We start from the raw sequence: 20,638 nt of genomic DNA on the forward strand, positions 1-20,638 counted from the left end.
TTGCTTAGTGACTAAACAATTTTGCCGGTAGATTGTATGATTTATTAACACAGCACTTTAAATCTAGATACAAGGGCAAGGCTCATGCTCTTCTCCCTGATCAAACAGTGGCCTACCTGTTGAGTGATCCTCATTCATTTGATCGAACCAGTAGCTCATTTCTTTAAGGTGCTGCTTTGCCCCATCATACTCTGAACTCTCATTAACAGTGCAAACTGAGGATATTCTTTAGCTTTCTAGTTGATCAGGTCTGAGATTAGATTATATATAATGCAAAAATAATTCTATGAGAAGTCTGTCATATAAAAGCAGGCCAAATTGTGTACTGATTTCATTTAGTCTCAGTTCTCTGTCTATAATTTGGCCTCAACACTTAGTTACTCTTCTTCAGGCTTTTCACTTTATGTAGGAGAATAAATCCTGAAGCCGCAAGGTGGTACATGGAAGGGTAAGCACACTCTGGTTACAGATCTAAAGGGCTTCAGTTCTTTTTTGACAGCAATACCTTGAAACTCTCTTTACTTCTGTTATCAGTGGAGAGAATGGACAAGCTTGGGATAAGGAGTCATCTTCTAGTTTGACCATTTGAAATCAGTGACATCTTACCTGATACTAGTGAGAGCAGAATCAGGCTCAGGTTGCTCAGAAAATAACCCACACATACTGAATCGGTAAAGAAAGCTTAAAGGAAAGAATGTAAATTATTTATACTGCAGTTATTTAGACCTTGTGCTGGAACTTAAGCAAAGTTACAATGCCCTGACTTTCTCATTCTCTATTGCTTTGCTTTAATTATTTTTGATATACCAAGAACCAAGAGTTGTTGTCAATAAAACTATGTGGTCAGGTATTTCATCCACATTTCTGTCAAACCTCTTTTAAATTCCATTATGCAGTTTTAGCCAAATTCACAAATCATGTAATCAGATATAAATCCAACAATTTTATCAGGATTAAGGTCTAACAGTTCTAGTAGTAGAATCAATAATATGACTAAATAAAGTCTTGTTTTTATTTTAAAATATGTCATCTTGGGTGCATAATTTACCAATCTGCATGAATTGTTTTGTTTGTTTGTTTTTTCCCTTAGGGCTTTTTTTATAGTTGGACTTAGTCTAATATCCAATGTTACTATATTTCATTGTATGTCTACATCAGGGATAAAACACTGTAGCCCTTCCTTAGTTTTTGCTTATCAATTAACTGCTTGATTAAATTAAAACAGAGTAATGACTTCCAGAAGTGATTCATCTGATAAACTGTAATTTATAGTGAACTGCAAGCAAAAGTCACATTGCTACTGCTATTAAAAGAGGTTTGACTGTCCTGAAAGCTTGTTTTAATGTTAATTGTGATGCAGATGTGTGACCTATATTATGATGTGGAAAGGGGGATCAGTTTTAATTGAATTCTACTGTAATACCTTGGGATATCACATGAAAAACCCTTAAAAACTCTAGCACATTCAGGCAGAATTTTTTTTCAATTGCATCAATTTGAAGAAGTAGGTTTAAAGATACATGATATTTCTGCACATACACACCCAGATGGAAAAAATTAAATTAAGAAGAGGTATAACAGCCACTTGTTAACATTGTTATGTGCATCTTAAGGCTGTCTGTAAGGATCAACCATCACATTCGGGTTTATGAAATGGTCATAATCAGTGATGCTCTGTATTTTACACTTCCATGCTGAGTAGCTCATATTTCCTAGTTACTCGTCTATAATGTAATAATGATCAAAAAAAGAGAATGGCCTGTTGCATTAAAGACAGAGTTGGAAATACTCCAGTGTAGTGTATTAATCTAGTTCAGTTTATAGGAGGGTGCTTCACTCTGCTAGGGAAGGTTAATTCACCAAGCTCCATTTCCTGCCTTAATCATCTACCATGAAGACAGTAATATGCCATGATACACATTGCCACTGTGAAATTTGTGGCCTACAATTGTTTAACTACCTCTGAGTTAATGATGTATCTATATGTACAGTTTTAATCTGTCTGTTTGTCTGTACATCATCATATAAGAACAAAGTAGCTTAACTAGAGTATTTATGTAAAGGAATTTGATCTGTGCATGACTCGCACGCCCGTGTTGCCGCAACAGTACATGGCTGAAGCTAGCAGGACTGCCTACCCAGGGCTTGATTATCCAGCCTGCATCAGCCTGCAGTCACGAAATGTGCCATCGCGTATAGCAATGTTTTAAGCTTCACCAGGATTAAAATGCAAGTCTGGAGATATAAAGGTAATCAGCTGTTGGGCAGGAACAGGCAGGCAGTCACCTGTAACGGTAATAAGGCAAAAGATACTGCGTGCTTAGTCAATGCTAAGATGTGCCTGAAGTGCAGCAGGAGACTTGAAAGTGGAGTCACATTTTGGGGGACTTTTATCGGGCCCTTTACAGTGACAGAGCTGCTCAGTAGTAGCCAAGGAGTGCGAAGTGGCAGCTGAATGATTATGAGAGGGGTGTGTTTACTTTCTTCCAGTTAGCATTACAGAACCTCTCTCTCCCATATGAAGACTATTTCTGCATTAAGTCAATAAGACGGCAGAATTCTCCATTACACTTCCCTGCCTCAGGAAGCCCTTCTGCCTTGCACAAGGGGGTCAGAAGAGGAAAACTACTGCTCACTCCCCCATCTGATAAAGAAGGATTTGGCACTAATTTACCCATTGGTGCACTACTAGTGGAAGCCACTGATGGCACACGTCATCAGCACGCTGTTCCCAATACGAACGAATCCCCATTATGCCCTCCATACCTGGTAATGCTTAGATATTATAAATACAGTAGTATAGGAAAACATAAGCTAAAAAAGGAGCTGAAGAACACTGCTTCTCTCTACAGGGCATCTTCCAAGTTGAGAGACTTTCTTACATTTTTGTTTTGTGGCAGAGTTTACATTGAAGAACCATTTTTAGGGTTTTTTCCTAAGCCAGATTCCACCATGTAGGCCATTGTATTGAAACGTGTAAAAGAAAAAGAACTTTTGCTCAATCCTCAAGAAAATGAGAAGCCCCATATACTGGGCTTGTGAAGAATAGAAATACACTCCTCTTATAAAAAATATTCTAAAGAGGTCGTGTGTGATATAGTCCTGTATCACATGTGCTTATGGCTTCATAGTATATATAAGCATGCCTCAAGTTCCTTAGCCCCTTGCCCTCTTACATGAAAAAAAACACCCCACGCTATTTGTAGGTGCACATCCATTGACACAGCTTATATTATGCAGTGTTGGAGCAGAGATGTCTGTCAGCTGGAATGTTTGAGCTAGAATAGTTAACGCTCTAGTGGGTAATATTTTTTCTTACAGTGTATGTTGCTGTTTTATGTAGGATATCAGACACACTTTTTGGCTTGTTCATGAGTCCTTTCATGTTTTCGAATCACAAACCCAACTTCTCTGTAGATTTTCTGTGCACAGCAATATCTTACAAAATACAAGGTTTGAACCTAAACTATAGAAGCAAGTTTTATAACAGGTAACTGCACTGATTCCCTGAACTTTATAGCAGTGAGTTTGTTGGACCATATGGCCCTTAATTTTTTTGAAGAGCCATTTCTCAGTTTTCATGAGGTTGAGCATGCTGCTCACAAGACTCTATATGGAGTAGCACATTAAAGCAGTCACAATAAATCACTTGCTTCCAAAATAGATCTTGTATTTAGAGGAGTCGTGGAGCAGAGTTATTATTATGACTGCACACATCATCCCCTCAGTATATGTGTCTGCAGCTCTATTAAAATTTAGTTCTCACTGTGTGCTATGCAAAAGCTATTTTCACACACAAAGAAAAAGCTGTTAAATTACTAAGTCTACTTCAAGCTTGTGTCATAAATCAAACAGAACTTACTTCAGCTGGTGTTAAAGAGTTTTGTAGTTTTGGCTTTAGATGTGCAAAATGGAAGCTTTCTTCCTGATATCACTTGTGCAAGGTGATTAAAGACATCATAAGAGTCTGAGGTACATTCTGCTGTTAAAGATTTTAGATACCAAATACGTATTCAGATTGTGAGTACAAATCTAGATTTCCTCTTAAACATGTTTCACATGTTTAATAGACTCTGAGTCCAGGGCTATGGCAGTTAGAATTTTAATTCAGAGTTTTGACAAAGAATAATAATCTCTAGAAAAAATTGAAAAGTCAACTACATTATTTTTATAACCAAATATGTTTTCTATTTCTAAATGTAACCTTGATGTAGACTAGTCCAAAACTATAAGACATAATGTAAAACTTCATCTGTACAACATGAAGCTGTTTTTATAAAAAATTACGTGGTATAAGAGTGCTCAGAGAAATAAAAGTTTCTGACTGGCATACTCTCCTTTAATTGCCACACGTTGGTATAACCACTATATCCTTGTGGCTGCATTGAATGAGGAATCCTGAACAGACCTTTCCAAGCTTTTTCACACTGTTTTGAATATATGGATTTGAACTATAATAGATGATTTTAAAGACAGAGTGAGCCAAAATATCCTGAATTCACATAATACTGATTTATTTTTTTTAAAAACTGATATTTTCCAAAGCAGTATTTTGGATTGCTATTTTTTGGATGAGAAGCTATAAAACTAGAGCGAGGTTGGGGTGAGAGCCACGATGTGCTGTTTCACAGTGTTCCACTTTCTGAATTGCAGTACTCTTCCAATTAAAGATCCTCACGTAGACAGTGCCTCTCCAGTGTATCAGGCCGTGCTGAAGACTCAGAACAAGCCTGATGATGAGACTGAAGACTGGGGCCGCCGTTCTGCCAACCTGCAGTCTAAGTCTTTCCGCATCCTTGCCCAGATGACAGGAACGGAGTACAGTAAGCCAAATAGCAAAACATCCCCTGATCCCTGATTTTAGATTCATGCCTGTATTTTCTTATCTTAGTGTTAACAACTGATACTTAAAGATTGACTCACGTCCTGCTTGTAGTCATTTTCAATGATGCCCAGGATCAGAAAACCTTACGTGTAACTTGAGGTAACTGGGAAATCCAAGTGTTAAATCTCACCTTGCCTTTTATGCAGAAAATGTATTGATCTGCTATGGGTGTCACCATAAAAGAAGAACAGACTGTACAATAAAAAAGCATCTGAGACCAAATAGTTCCTCCTACTTACAAGTCTAATGTATGCAGTGTAATCTCTCATTTTCCAGCATGTGCAAAACTGTCAGTTCATTAGAAAGAAAATAAACAACTTAATGTCCCTTGTAACAACACACTTTTATAGAATTGACTTCCTGAGGTCAAAAAATCATGGATTATCACTTCTTTGTACCTATGTTTCTCTAGCAACCCTGTTATCCAGACGAAGATCTGCTGTGAATATCACGGGAGCTGGAACTGCCTTGCTCATTGCCTGTGGAAATGCTTTTCTGGCCATCTAGTACTTACCTCAGATCTCATTTCTGATCTAAAGAGAAAAACTCAGGGAACTTTCCTGTATCACATGGAAATACTCAGTATTTCCTCCTTATTTCTTCTGCATTTGAATCTGCTACTGCCTCAGATGTTTTCCTACAAAACAGAGGGCCCTCCCTGTAGGTTCATTGTCTACAGCTGTGAAACTCTGCTAAGAAATGAGTGTGAAAGTAGTAGTTACTTTCCTACTAGTCCTCTCCTGAGCTCTAGGGATCTGTTGTGGTTTGTACTGTTTTTACAAAATCTGTTGCTACAAAGTCAGCAAGTATATATTTTTCAATAGGCTTTTCAGTGATATTTTTATAAGAACTTGTAATTTAAACATGAACCCACTCCTTCCATTTTTTTAACTGAAACTTTTTTTATTTGCAGTGCAAGATCCAGATGAAGAAGCCTTGAGGAGATCAAGGTAGGCAACTAGCTGTGGGAATTATGGCTTTCTCCTTCCTGATAATCAAATAATGCTTTAAAACAGCATTAATAAGAAAATGCAAAACTATGTTTTTGTCTTAAAATATTCTAACGTATTTACTTAAAAATCACTAAAATTAAAATGCTATTGTGAGAGGCATGTGAATCAAAAGGGTAATAAATTGGCATGTACTTAGGAAAGACAGCGAAAAATTCCTGGAGTGTGTGTTCAAATCTGAAAGCGCTCTGCATATGCGATTTTCATTAACTTTATTGGGAGTGCGAATGCAATGAGTTCCTAAAACCAAGCCCTGTGTTACTAGTTATTCTGTAACTGGATTAAAATATATGGTGTTGTAGTGGTGGTGAAATTTATGAGCAATTTATTTGGATGATCCTGTGATTGGCATTTGATTCATCTGAAATGATACAGTAAAGGAGTTGTTTCCATTTATGTTCATAATCATCCTCTGCTTGTGTTTTGTATGAAAAAAAAATCTAATGTAGAATTTGAGAATACAGGACTGCTTTTGCTAGCTGAGAAATGTATTTGAGAGTTTTCAGATGTTCTACCAAAAACACTGATACAAAAGTATATGTTAGAAGATATTAAGGAATTAAAGACTTAAAATCATCTAATGTTGTCCTACGTAGCCTGGGGATAGATTTATTAGAGGATCTTGTGTCCAGCTTAAAAACTGTAGTTGAAGTGGAGCATCCTGCATGCAAGCCTGATTTGCATACTTCAAATCCCTGTGTCGTGTTAGCCACTCAAAGCAGCTGCTAGGGTTTGTGGTGTACGTGATACTCAACCCACTTGCCTTTTTTTTCCCCCTTTTAATCTGCCATGTGGCTTATATGACGGTTTTGAGCTTGATCACAGCGCAGTTTACAAACATTGAGTCAGTGAGAAAGGCATCTGCTGTCTTCCCTTTGAAGATACAACGAGTATACTTACAGTTTGTTAGGTTTGTTATAAAGCTTCCAGTGCAGTTCACAAAAGTTCATGAATAGGTGTCTGCACATCAGGCTTGACATTACATCGTTCACAGATGTATTTCTTCCCTCAAATGTGTGAGGCTAATTCCTGTTAAATGTATTGTGCATCATATGTTTTGATGTAATAGCACATGTGTGTAAGAGCACGTTACTATGATGGAATCTAAAATGTTCTGTTGAACCTAACAGAGAGCAATACATAGTCCTAAAGAAATAATCATTTATCTGTGGATTTGGAAAATAACAGATACTGAACATTTAACATGGCATCAGATACATTTAAAATAATTAACATATGCACTGCAAATTCCATATTTTATTCAGTGTAATTTAAAGTACATGACTATATCCATTGTGCATTGCACGTTGTCTGCAGTTTTGAGCTACCATTGTGTTATCCTTTTTCACCAGGACAGTTATGAGTCTGAGTACATTAGGCACTGTTGAATGTTATCTAAAGAATTTTAAGGGCATTCATGGATAGTAGAGGCAGAAGAGAGTCTATATTGGGTAGTCACACAGTGTGATAGTGTTACTGGCAGGAGCTCTGGTGCAGGGAGTGAAATGAGGCCTCCTGTTCAGCTAACCGATAGTGCTTGCCCTATCTTGGTGGCCTGGTGCCTAGACCCCTCCTTTGTCACCTGCAGAGTTGGTAGCACCAGCCATGGTTATGCGTGCTTCCATCATTACTGCCTCGGGCCCTATTGGACTCCTCTCTTTTTAATCTTTTGGAGAAGGACCTGTGCTACTCTTGGCTTTGTAAAAGTATGGATTCTGTGTGTCTGATATAGATCCTTCCATCCTTAACTCTGATCGCCCATCACAAAAAGGGAGAAGAAACTTCTCTTTATTGTCTTCTCCAGACGGTGTGTACAACCACCCCTTCTTATTCATGCCCGTAGTTTGGGATCACCTGTATGGTTTCTTGGGCCCCCAAATGCAAGAGGCTTCTGTGGAACTGTGACTCTGGAAGGACTCAGTGTTGCCTTAAACACATGCTGTTGTGGGAGTCTGGAAAAAAATCTTTTATGTTCCCAAACTTACACTGCCAGAGACTTCACTGAATGGAGAACTGTGGTCTCGGGCATGCTGTGAGCATGCTGTCTCTCGTGCTTTCTCTTGTCTCTTTGTGTGAGCTCTTCAGTGTAGTCAGTGAGGACTGCATGAAATAGAGATTGAGTTTCTTTCAAATGCTTGAAAAAAAGAAAAACATACGTAGCTTTTTGGGGGAGGCATCTTTTACACAGAAATACTCACTTCTGGATTGCTGCTTCTAACTTCATTGACACGTGCTCTCAGCAGGACCCGTAACGCTCAGGAATTTTCAGGTGGCAGAATATTATTTTCAGTTCATATTAATGAGTTCATTGCATGACTGTCTTCTGCTTACATTACTGCTATTTTGAAGTCACAGATAAGATTATAGTTTGCTGTGAAAACTTTGCTGTGGTGATGATTGTTCCAAAATATTTTCCAGAAGGGTGTTATCCATTTCAGTTCAAACATGTTTCTTAATACCTTTTCCTTGAATGGAGGGGTGTATTTTCAAAGCAACAAGGGAATTTTAAACTTGATGTAAGACCTGTTGCAGCTAGTATATTCCAAATTAATTTCCAAAAAAATGCTGTCTTGAAGTTTCAAGACTTCAGCTGAGAATACTTTACATCTTTTAATTATGTAAAAACATAAAAGTTTGAAAAATCATATATCAAAACTCCTTCAGGAGTGTTACTTGTATGACATTGTGTTATTCGGAACAGAAATATCAATGAATTTATTGACATTTACTCTTCTTATTGTTTTGTCTGTTATTCAGCCTGAGGAGTAAAGCTAGCCTGGTCCTTCATTTCTGCTTGTCTGGCCAGTTTCACTCTCAGGTTCTGCTGTATTAACACAATTGTGCTGCCTTTTGGGTTTAAATAATGAGGGAAAATTGCCTTGTTTGCAATGAATCAAAGATATTTGCAAATAAGAAGAACATTTTATTTTCCATTCTGTTTGATATACTTCTCTTCCTTCCTCTCCCTGACCATGCTCTCATCCCATGTCCTCGCCTTTGCCCCTTTTATTTACAAAGCCTGAAGGCTGAACTGTAGATTATCTAGAAAAGAGTCAGTTCTGAGAGGTGCTGAACGCTGCTTGCAACTTGCTTAGGTGCCTCAGTTTCCAAGTAAAGGTAGTTAGGGGTGTTCGCAGGAGATGGTCAACATTTCATAGGCCTGTGCTTTTGAAAATCTCGTGTTATTCTGCTTTTTATTGCAAGTGACCAAACATATTTATGTAAATGTCAATACTTACTGGATTTTGGGGTTCCTGTAGCCTAACTGATGAGAAAAGCTATAGAAAAGTACTGCTCAAATTCATGGCTGATGGTCCTTACAGGCCAGGATGTAGGCTCCCCTAGATATTAAGAATGGAAAATGCACTAATTTAGCACTTGTACCAGGTGAACTCTCACTAACTGCTCAGTAGGGGTGCGGGGAAAAGCTGAGACAATCTACTGGCAAGGAAGCAGTGGGGTTTTACTAGATTTCTAGCAAAAGCAGCCTTGTCAAACCAAGCACAATTCGAAGACTGTGACGTTATATCAAGTTACTGCTCAGAGATGAACAACTGAAAAACCCTTCATATGCAGTCTAAAAAGGATCACCCAGCACTGATTTGCAAGTTGAAGAAAAAAAAATCCAAATAAATTGCCGTTGCCCTAGTTATAAGGCAGGGGAGTGGTAGCCATGTTCCCTAACCCCTTTCTTTCTCCCTCCTCTCTTTCTTCTCTGTGTCTCTGTCTCCCTCTCTTTCTGTCTCCCTCCCTTTCTCTCTCTTTCTCCACGCCGCAGGGAGAGGTTTGAAACCGAACGTAACAGCCCACGCTTTGCCAAATTGCGCAACTGGCATCACGGCCTGTCGGCGCAAATCCTTAACGTTAAAAGTTAAAAGCCCGCGTTTAGCAGGCATACGTGAGATGTAGAGCTACGTTAGAGAATTAACTGCTGTCCTGACTTAGAGCCTGAGTGTCACACGCGTGCAGGGAGGACTCGCTGCTAGGGGTCTTCCCTGGGTGCCTGTCTCTGATAGATCCCTCTCGTTAGCCCGATACCCCTTCACTGTCACCGACAATGAAAAGTAGTAGTCCAACCCTATTCGTGCTCTTCATTATACAGTAGATAAACTTTTGTCTTTTACTATACCAAATGTAACTTTAATATACGAGTGGAAGGAAAGCATCACTATTTTACTGTCTTGACTTTAAATGAAGAAGAAAGTGAGAGGGAAGTTATTGACAGGATTTCTTTAAGGTGGAGAGAAATTAGATTTTTACGTTTCACTGCTGTAAAGATAAACAGGGAAGAGAAAGGTGAAAAGGAAAACTGACTCAGCCTAGAGTTTGTTAAATATACAGCATATTTACTTTGCATAGATGACTGATGTTTGAGATAAGACCTTAGCAATGTTAAGTTCATTTTTCTTCAATATGTTATACTGGTAAGAGTCGTTTGCTAAAACCATTGCTCTACGTTTTCCATTTGAAACCTGAAATTGTCATTAGATGAAAGATAGAGGTGGAATGTGCTTGCTCAGGAACTGTGAAAGAAATGACATTTTGCTAGAGGTGATTTAGAAGTGAGAAGAATATATAGGACAATTTGTGCACTGAAGTTTTTAAAAGCATCTTCTAAGTTTTAAGCAACATATTTCTCATTCTATATTGCTCTTGCTTTGACTCACATTTTTGTTCTGTATATAGCAGCATGCTTTATCTGAAATAAAAGGATTTAAAACTAAAATAATTATGTGCCTGTTTTACACAGTATTTTATCCTGTTTTGAAACAGTAACAGCTTCAACTGATTCTTGAGAGAAAGTGAACTTTTTTTGCCACCATGGAAAATGGTGGAAGTCAAGAAGCTTTTCTCTACTACCTAGAATTCTTACTGATCTTTAAATTATCTGAAATAGAATAAAACTGATGAAGCATTTGAAAGACCAAGAAAAGAAATGAACAAATACATTACTAGTTATGAAAGAACATGGCATAATTAATAGATACTAGATGACAAGCTAAATATTGTTCAAATGGAAATGCTTAATGATATTGTAAGCATTCCCTGGCAATAACGTATTAATTCGTGCCCATGGCAAAGGCACCTGAAACACTGCTGGTGTTTAGGAAGTGGTCATTTATTTTAAAAGCATAGGCAAGTCTATCAAAAATGGCCCAAAATATTTCTCTTTTCTGTTTGAATTACATCAAGAGCTGTATCGCTTCGCTTTCTAATTTATGCTCTGATGATTATTAAATGAAACAAAAAATGCAATTAAGCTGAAGTGTTTATGGTTTCCGTAGAAACAGTTGGTGTTAGCTCTTACAACAGTCTGCGTTGTGAGTCATTAGCACACACTGAAGCAAAAGTTTTCAGTGACAAAACACAGGTCTCTCCCTCTGCAACTGAAGGTTAACTCTGTTGCAGCCCTGCCTAGAGCCCTCTCTAATTTTTTTTACTCACTTCTGTAAGCCTCAGGTTAGGTACCTTTATCTGGTAGCAGTAATTGCAGATCAGAGATTAGTACATTGGATTAAAACTCTTACATTTTTTGCTGCTTCCAAGCATCTGGAATTTATATCATCAGTCCATGCAAGAAAAAAGTTCCCTTAAACTCCCATTGTTTTTCTGCGCTATAGAAGTGCGGGAAAAGCTACGTTTCATGGAAGATTTTGCATGGCTCACCCAAATACAGGAGTGTGACTTTTTTTTTTTTAAAGCTCTCCCACATATCTAAAAAAATGTGATTTTGAGTATTATTTAAGAATACATGGGTCTGATCATGCCATCTTATTAATACCTATGGAAAAATCAGTGTAACTGCACAAAAGCAGTGCAACTTTTTAACTTTTTCTGAATGTTGCTGTGATCGGACTTTGGTTCACGAGTGAATTTTATATACATACGGGGAATTTTGGTATAATTTAAAATATCAATATGCAATTAACTTTCCTTAAAACAGCAAGTGTACCTAAGCAAAAATCTTCCAGTTCTAGTTTTCAACTAAATTCAATGATTTGCTGAATAATAAGTACATAATAATGTGTTTTCCCTTAACTAGGAATTGTATATCCTTACTGTTTTACCACAAAATCTTAATACTATTTGTTTCAAGTAGTCCTAGTGCATGTACTCCAGTGAAAAAGAAAATGTCTAAATTTTATCTGAATGTTTAGCCTTCATGTTAGTCTTCATACATTCTTTAACAATCGGATAAAGCATAGTTTGATCAGATCTGAAATTAATGCAAATGTAACGAAGGACCCTTTTCTCTTCTCTCTCCTCATTGGATTCAAAAATAAGAATTTGGAGCAGATAAACCATGCAACCAGGTAGAGAAATAGTTGTCAGCCTTTTTTCCTGGAGAACAGATAGAAAATAGAATCTAAATTTTCACCAAGCTTGTAGAAGTTTACTATTTTTTATGTGATTACATAATGAATTAATAGGAAAAAAATAATTCTTCAATAGTTGCAGTTTTTAGAACTTTTGAAATGACAAAGACATCTTTCTGAAGGTGCTGTAGCTTATCCCTAATGCAAGATTGTTTACTACAATGTATTTCTAGCGCTTAGTCCAATGCCTTTCAAAACGTCTCCTAAGCGATAGCATTTGTTAACTAAACCAAATAGGTCACATTTTTCTGTCTTTTTTTTTTCTCGTTTATATTTAGAGTAGTAATGCCTTAACTCTTATCCTCAAAAATCTGCCTTTATGTTGTCACGGTGATCTTCACGCCCAGAAAATGAATGTTGCAGATATTTCCTTGTGTTACTATTAACAGGCCTGTTTTTCCCTCCTGAGTAGGAGTCAGACTCTTTCTGTGAGGTGGAGAAATTGGGCTAGAGCTGTCGTTCTGCTGCATCTACTGCTAGAGAGCGTAACAGACTGAGACCTCATGAGGATTCACAAAGAGCTTTAAGAAGCCACTAACTTCGTTTCTGCTAAAGAAAGAGTCTGGCTTGGCTACGTCCTATTTTTAATATGTCCGGGCTTAGCTCATTATATGTTGTCACTACTTCAGCAACGTGATCTTCCAGCGTTTCTTGACCATTTGCAGAAGTCTGCTGTTTTGCCTCGGAGAACTAGTCTCAGTTAATGATACTGAGGCTTAAAATAGGTCCCTGATTCAAGGTTCGATGAGTCATGTAATGCTTTAGAGTAGCACCGATGACAGGCAGGTACATCTGTTCCATCTTGAGTATATTCTGAACCATGACTTTTGCTGAGCAGAGGACAATGATTGGTGACAGTACTGAACAGTCCCCAAGCCTAAAATAAAATGAAGTATGTGGATAGTGATATTAACCTGCCACCCTTCCCCATATTGCCAGTAAAACCTAGTGTTATAAGCATTTAATGAAGATACTGCAAAGCTGGTGCCACTAGGAAATCAAAACCAAAAGACCGTCCAGGTAAATCTGCTTGTCTGGTTATGACACAGGGAAATGCTCATTTTCTGCTGTGGTATAAGACCGTTTGATCTAAACTAACCTGTTTCTTAAAAAGTGCTGCCTTGCCCTCTACTCAGATGGTCTCCTCCACACCTCTTACAGCGCTTAGTTTGCAGCAGGAATACTGACTGCATGCGGTGCATGCCGATGGGATGTGGCAGGAGTGTGACTGTGGGAAACCAGGCTCGAGAACTTCACTTCTCTTCCTTTCATGCATGAAAAGATGAGAAGAGACACAAGGTTCTGCGGTTCCTTCCCTTACCTCCCGCTTCTCACCCCTGCCTGCATAGGTAGGGGCGTAAGGTTTTGCTATGTGATAAAGGTAGAGGTCACTTTCTCTTCATTGTAGCTTCTCACTAATTATGCACAACCGTGTGGTGGTATACGCTCAGCAGCAAGGGACTGGTATTTTAGGCACTATTTTATCACTTCTGAAAAGTCAGGCTCAAGTATCAGAGCAGTTGTCTGAAGCCTGTTCTAGAGAGAGAAGAGTTGTACGCTTAGGTGTCCACAGGGAGTCTGTTGTTTTTGTAGCTTCTTTAGCAATCTCTACCATGAATTTCAGTGACTGGGGCTATCGTTCTACCTTCAGAAAATATGTGGATACTTGCACAAGTTCTGGTTCACACATGTAGAAAGGTAGAATTTTGGTAGTTAGTCTGTAAACCTTTGGCTTTCTTTAGTCACTTAGGCTTAAGCAATAGCCTTCTGCAATAGATATGAATGTGAATTGCCAAAAATTTCCCCTCCAGCACGAAAACATTCTCTGTCCTCCTTTTGCTTATCAAAATTCTTTTGACACCTCTAAGACAAATTAAGGCATCTCTATCCCCTTCCTTCATTTGCTGAAATTCCACTGATTAGCACTGGTGACCTGGCCAAGTGCCAAAAACTTCCTATCTAGGCTAGGCAGATCACCAAAATCCATCTGAAAATTGTATGCTGTTTTCCACAACAACCCACAGAATAAAGCAGGCTTCTATTGTTAGCTTTCTCATTTAAGGAACATAAATACAATAAGGACTACTCAGAAGCACATCAGTTTAATTTTTTCTGACCCCCACTTACCTACAAATAGCGAATGAGCTCGGTTGTTTCTGTGGAATTCTGAGTGAAACCAGAAGGGTAAATTGAGCAAATATTATGTCTTTCTTCCTCAATATACTCCTTGAACTTTTGTGGGAAAAGTGAATTTAGAGATCAGGGACTGTTTCCAAGCCAGTTCTCTGTAGAACCAATTGGTCAGAGATGACAGGCGCTAGAGATGGTGTATCCAATTGAATGTACTTAAAATTGAAAGAGCGAGGGATCCAAATAAAATTGGTAAATACTGTGAAGCTTTTCTTAAAATAGTCTGTAGAGGAAGTAATGCTTAAGCTAACAGAGCTTGCCAAAGCTCAAGATTCACATTTTTGTTTGTGTACTAAGTAGCACTTTAACATCTCTTCTTTACCATCTCAGTCTTCTGCATGTTCCTGTCCATCACGTGTTTATTTCTGCATTGGCTGCTTCTTATAACCTCACTTTCATTCTTCCGTTCCTACTGAGCAATCTTTCAGGTGTGCATATGCCTCCTTCCACTGATGCACATGGCTAACCAAGACGCCAGGCAGCAGTGCTACCTTCCTCTCTTACTACTGTTTTCTTACATTGCCCTCAAGTCCAAAGAGGAAGAAGTCGTTCTTGCCTGTAGCGGGTTTTCCACTGGGCATGTCTAACATGTGGTCTGTGGATCGTCAGACCCGTTCACAGAGCTTTGTTTAGTGAGAGTTAGAGAACTGGCTGATGACATAGCACTGGCACTGCTTCCTTTTACTCTGCTTCTAAATTGCATTAATGTCAGCAGAATTATGCTAAATACTAATAATTTCCTAATAGTTCATTTCCATGTAAGCAATTTTTGTATTTGATGGAGAATGTTATATAATTACAAGTGAGAGGGAGGAAAGGTAAGAAAATCCTGAAGAGAATCTGTGAAATAAAATATAATCCATATTCTGAAGTAATTTGACAACTCTCGTAATCCATACCGCTGATTTAGTTTGTTCAGGAACTGAGTAGAAAAGATGCACTAGTGTATCTTAGATACAGCTTCAAACTTAGGATAATAAGTATCTCTGTGTAGAGAAAGTATGAATTTTGTTATCATAAAAGTCACAAATTAATATCTCTCTAAAGTGACCAGCTGACATTGAGATATATGGGTCCTTGTTCTTCTCTCACCTTCCTTAGGGAGAAGTGAAGTCATGATGAGAAAGAGCCCATCAGTGAAAGGGGAATCATTTCCCAGCATACCATACCTACATTTGTTGTGCATAGTTTTTTGTCTATAAAGGTCACAAATATAAACGGAAAATACTGATTCTGCATTCAGGTTCCTACTGGCAGATACTTGTGCTTTACCAGTGCCACCCTAAAAAAGCTAGAGGTAGCCATTCAGATAGTTATTCCATATCTTGGCCTTAATGCTGCAATTGGATCTATCTGCAGCGGCCATTGAGCTGAAATGTATTCCAGCTCAAATTCCTCCATTTATTCAGAATTTTGCAGTCTCTGTTCTTACTAAGGTGATGTGACTACCAATAAGATATACTGAACTAGGGCTTAGAAACCTGCCTGACAGTGAATCCTTTCGGATACAAAGTGGAGTAGGTACACTTGCATGCCAAATATCCCTATATTAATCCTAGAAAAGGGTTATCTTATTTAATGCAAACACACATCCTACAGTATTTCTAGATTTATTATTTGACTGTTTAATAAAACAGCATATCTGTAGGTGCCACTAAAATGCATCTGTAGGAGGGATTTGCTTAGATTTAGTGAGCTGCTTTGATTTTCAGTTCCATACTAGCTCTTGAGGATGAGTTGCTGTTTTTTTCGTTGAGTATCTGATAATGCTTTTCCTATTCTGTGGCACGGTCTGCACAAACCAGGGTACCTTCTGGGAGAAAAGTATTTCCCTGTTTTGGAAAGCAGACTTCCTGGCAGGATATTGGTTTGGCGTGGGCTGCTCACATTCTTAACTGCAGTGGCTGAAAAAGAGAGACTAGCTCTTCTCCTATCCCTTTTTTCTGATCCTAAACTGAAGTCATGACTAAACCAGCATGTTAATCACTGTTGTCTTTAATCCTCTCCAGCTAACTGCCTGTGATTTTTTTGTGTGTCTTGTGATGTCTTTGTTAAGATAATAGATCCCCACAGTTACAAATACGCAGCTTGAAAAAATAAAAAGAGAAACAATCTCAGTAGTTTGATATTCATGTGTCCAAGGGAGAATTCTCAGCTGCAAGCACTGGAAGATAGAAATTGCCACACCGGATCAGAACAACAGTCCAGTCTAACTCAATGTTCAATTCCTAGCAGTGTCAGTATCTCCTGCCTTCAAGACAAAAATGTTTGGAAGGCAATTGTGAAATAGCTTTCATGCAAATTTATTCCTAGCTGCCATATTAGAAATTCTTTAAAAATTATTTTGTGGACAAACATGTATATGTGCATGTAAATAGAGATTAGAGTGAAAATGATTACAAATTTAATAAAGGTAAGTCCTGTACATCCACAACTTACTGGTGGAAAATCAGAACTTTCTGTAGATAGGGATTTCTATGGATACGGACCTTAATAAGCTCTAAGTCCTAGTAACTATTTTCCTCTTTCAAAAAGGCCAGCCTATATCGGTTAGGTTGGATAAAAGACTGTTGGATGACGAATACAGGCAAACAGTGGTAAACTGAATAGTAGTATTTATAAAATTCCATAGTCTTTGGCTTTAAAGAGAGTGAGTTATTCAAAGGTTAAAGAGGGTAAGCTGATATTTTAAATACTCAATAGGGATTCAAGAGAGCTAATTTCAATTCTTAGCCCTGCCGTGGACCTTCTTTTTGACCATGAGCAGTTCCATCACATTTTAATTCTTCATTTTAAAATAGTGTCTTGCTGCCTGGGAATACTGAGAATAAATCAATAGTATTTGTATGGCTTTTCAGTTAATGCCTTGGTACTGAAAGACAGAAAACAGTTAAAGGGACACACAGTCTCTTGGGACGCTTAATGTGTTCCTTCTGTCATCAGAGCTTCATTATTCATGAAATATTCTCTCTGTCTCGACAACATTTTAATGGAGCAGAGGGGAGCTGTTCAGGAGAGTCTAGATCTGTTATTCTCTAAGGGGTAGATGGAAGGTGTCCAAGCTCAGCATCGCAGATCTGCTGCTACATGCACATGTTTGTTCAAGAATCTTTTACATTTGATTTCCAAATGTAGAACAAAATGGGAAAGTATTTTGCTTTACAGTACATACAGTTCAGACTGAACAAATTCATTTATTAGAAGCTCCCTAGCTCTTTTAGGATCTAGTAGAACACACAAGTTTGGTTTGCAAGTGCATTTTCATTTAGTTATGTTAACTATTACTATTCTTACGCTTGCTGGTGCGTGGGAGAGAAGGATTCTGTTTAAGTCATTTCACTTGCTCTGTCTTTATGACCATTTCATGTAGTGTGCTTTTGTGAGAGGGAAATGTGATACAATGGATATTACGAAATGTACTGTGTAATTGGGACTGACAGTATATTGCATACATATGTCTCCTCAGAGATGCATGGCCAATATCTAATAAAATCTGTGAGATTTTCCACTGTTCTCTCAGATTAGTCATTGACCGAGACCCTTCTATCAATGAGCCCTTTCAGCTGGGGACTAAAGGGACTGCAGAAGAATATCCCGGATAGCTCAAAGCTACTGTCTGCTACTCTCATTTATTTGAGCAGCCTGTGTAATCACAAAGATACAAACTGCTCCTAGTATTCTGAGCCAAGTTCTTTCATGGTGTAAAGCTATTGACTTTACCGAGCTTGCCCCAGGGATGTATTTGACTTGGAAGTAAAATTCATTGCACAGCAAAAAATGTTTGGTTGGAAGGGCTAGAAATCTGATAGCCTGTTCCTCAAAATGCAGATATCACCAATAACAGCTACATCTGATCTTCAGTCTTTTTCACTGTCAGTCAGACAGGAATTATTCCCATTGACTGGGAAGAGAAATAGTTCCCGGAAGAGAAACAGTTCCCGAAACTCTTCAGCAGTGAAGAAGTGTTGTGTGCCTTTGAGGCTGTCTTTCCCTTTACCCTTTGATTTTTCTTTTGCTTTACTCTGTGGAAGTATGTTTACTATAATACTTACCTGTCTTTCTAACCTTCGCAACTCCCCTGCCATCATTGTTCTATATTATCTTATACTTGCACACTCAGGGAAAAATCTTACGTGAAATCCTGACCAGAAAACCAAGCGTCATTGGTCCCCATCCTTCAGTATAAGGCCACAGCAGCTAGAGCAGAAAGGGTGGGGGCCACTTAGTAGGGACAACAGAGCCTGCTGCTGCTGGAAGCCTCACACCAATTGCCTACCTTCTGGTCTTGTTGGTAGCTTCTCATAGCACGTTAACACTGGAAATAAGCCATGCTTTATTCTCTTCAGGCTGTGATTGTATTTTTTTTTTAACATTCTTGCATGATTATGGCTCTTGGTGTATTAACACTTTTCTTTCACAAACCCTAATTTCTAATTCATCCTCCTCCACCTTATTTCAATCTGGCTTTTCTACACATGACATGCCAGTGAAATTACAACTTGCTTGTATATGAAGATACTGTTTGGTTTCTCATTGCTTTAGAGTGGTGAATCAATCCATCTTATTAGGGAATTTATTTTCAAGTCAGGTTCTTCCATTCTGACCATAATAATACTCTTAGTCAGAGATAGACAAATCCGAGGCTCTTTTCAGATCTACTTCTGAGTTTGAAAGTCTGGCTTCAGTTCATATATTTTGGAGGTTACATTTTAGTTAAGAGAGCTTATTATGCCCAAATCTTTGCTGTCGTAAACTGGACTGATTTTTATAACTGTATTGGAGATAAACTAAGGAAGTGGGGGATATGTATGAATACCTATCTAGACAGAAGGAGAGAAGTAATATATGTAAAATAATAACATGGAAAATATTAAGATTAGTGCTTCAAACAATGTAAGACAATGATTGGAACCCAACATATTAACATAACTAAATCTTTGTATTTCTCTTTTGGCAGGATTTTTCAGAAAGGAGGTTTAGTTGGGTAAATGAGGACATTTGCTTTCTGTTTTATTTACCTGGATTTCAGACTGAAGACAGGAGTCTAAAGCTAAAAGATTCTAAGATGTATATGTCTTAATTTCTTCCACAAATACACAACTGCTTGCACTTAAAATCATCAGATACTTTCATAAGCATGTATATATATTTACAGGATCAGAGCCTAATTCTGTATCACTGAAATTGAGGCTGACTTATTCCTTGCCTCAAAGAAGGGACTCTTTCACTTGTTTGTAATCAAGCTTAGACTGAGAAAGCTAGTACTTACTTGAATAGAACTGACAATTTTTAAGTGAGGCCAGAAATATATAATCCACCTTGTAAGAGTCTTTGTTAACTGTTTAACTGCTTATCACTTAAAAATGTTGGATGCTTGAGGACTACCCAAGTTTGATTATTTTTTACCACTTGGAGTTGGCATAAGAATATGTTCCGCTAGAATACTATTGAATTTTTATTTTAAAAGGGAACTTGCTAAAGTCAAAACTATACCTGCAATTATTTATTATACATACAGACCATGACTGATTTGTAACTGTTAATTTTCCTCCATTTTACTTTAATATTGAGATACAGTTGTTTGCAATTGAAAAGAGAAAAAGCATACAGTGAACTTGCGTATTTGGTGGGTTTCACTTGGCGAGCTGAACGTGTTCCTCACAGCTGTAATACTCATAGGCAACCACTCTATGATGCTTTCGGCAACCAAACATTTCTCCTCAATCTAGCTTCCTTTGCCCTGTTTTTTTTGCCAGCACTGGCACCTGCACTTGCTTTATTCATACTGTATCCCCTCCTTTCACAGAGGCAAGGAAAATGTTGCAGCAGCATCAGAAAACAGGTAATGTTTGCTCTGTGTGTTCTGCTTCCTCCCCATTTAGAGTTTACCCCCCACTTCCCCATAATGTTCTTATCCCCAAATCATGTTAAATGTATACACCGTTTGAGCAGATGATTAACAATGGAGGTTTCATCTGAGCAAGTTAGCTTGGTATTAAGCTTGGATTTAGAGTTCAAAAAGTTCTGTGGGATGAGAGCAGACTATGAGACTTAAAAAATCCCTCAGAATTTATAACCTGAAGAATAAGGCGCTTTTATCAAACGTTCTTGAAATGGAATATTATCGTAGTTTGAGGGGGTTTTAAGAACAATTTCTATTTTAAACTTTGTCTAAA

The 20,638-nt window shown here is 38.0% G+C and overlaps 1 protein-coding gene across 3 annotated transcripts in view; it reads left to right on the forward strand.

The window, feature by feature from the left end:
- Positions 1 to 20,638, forward strand: part of LDB3 (LIM domain binding 3) — a 128,666-nt gene that overhangs the window by 74,695 nt on the left and 33,333 nt on the right. For 2 of the 3 annotated variants that reach the window (XM_064513747.1, XM_064513745.1), the window contains 3 exons: positions 4,654 to 4,823; positions 5,799 to 5,835; positions 20,269 to 20,304. In XM_064513747.1, the coding sequence (XP_064369817.1) occupies positions 4,654 to 4,823; positions 5,799 to 5,835; positions 20,269 to 20,304 (243 nt within the window). The remainder of the gene's footprint in view (positions 1 to 4,653; positions 4,824 to 5,798; positions 5,836 to 20,268; positions 20,305 to 20,638) is intronic. The other variant, XM_064513746.1, reaches the window with a different exon arrangement.

This window comes from Dromaius novaehollandiae, chromosome 6 (assembly GCF_036370855.1).
Source record: "Dromaius novaehollandiae isolate bDroNov1 chromosome 6, bDroNov1.hap1, whole genome shotgun sequence".
Lineage (NCBI taxonomy): Eukaryota > Metazoa > Chordata > Aves > Casuariiformes > Dromaiidae > Dromaius > Dromaius novaehollandiae.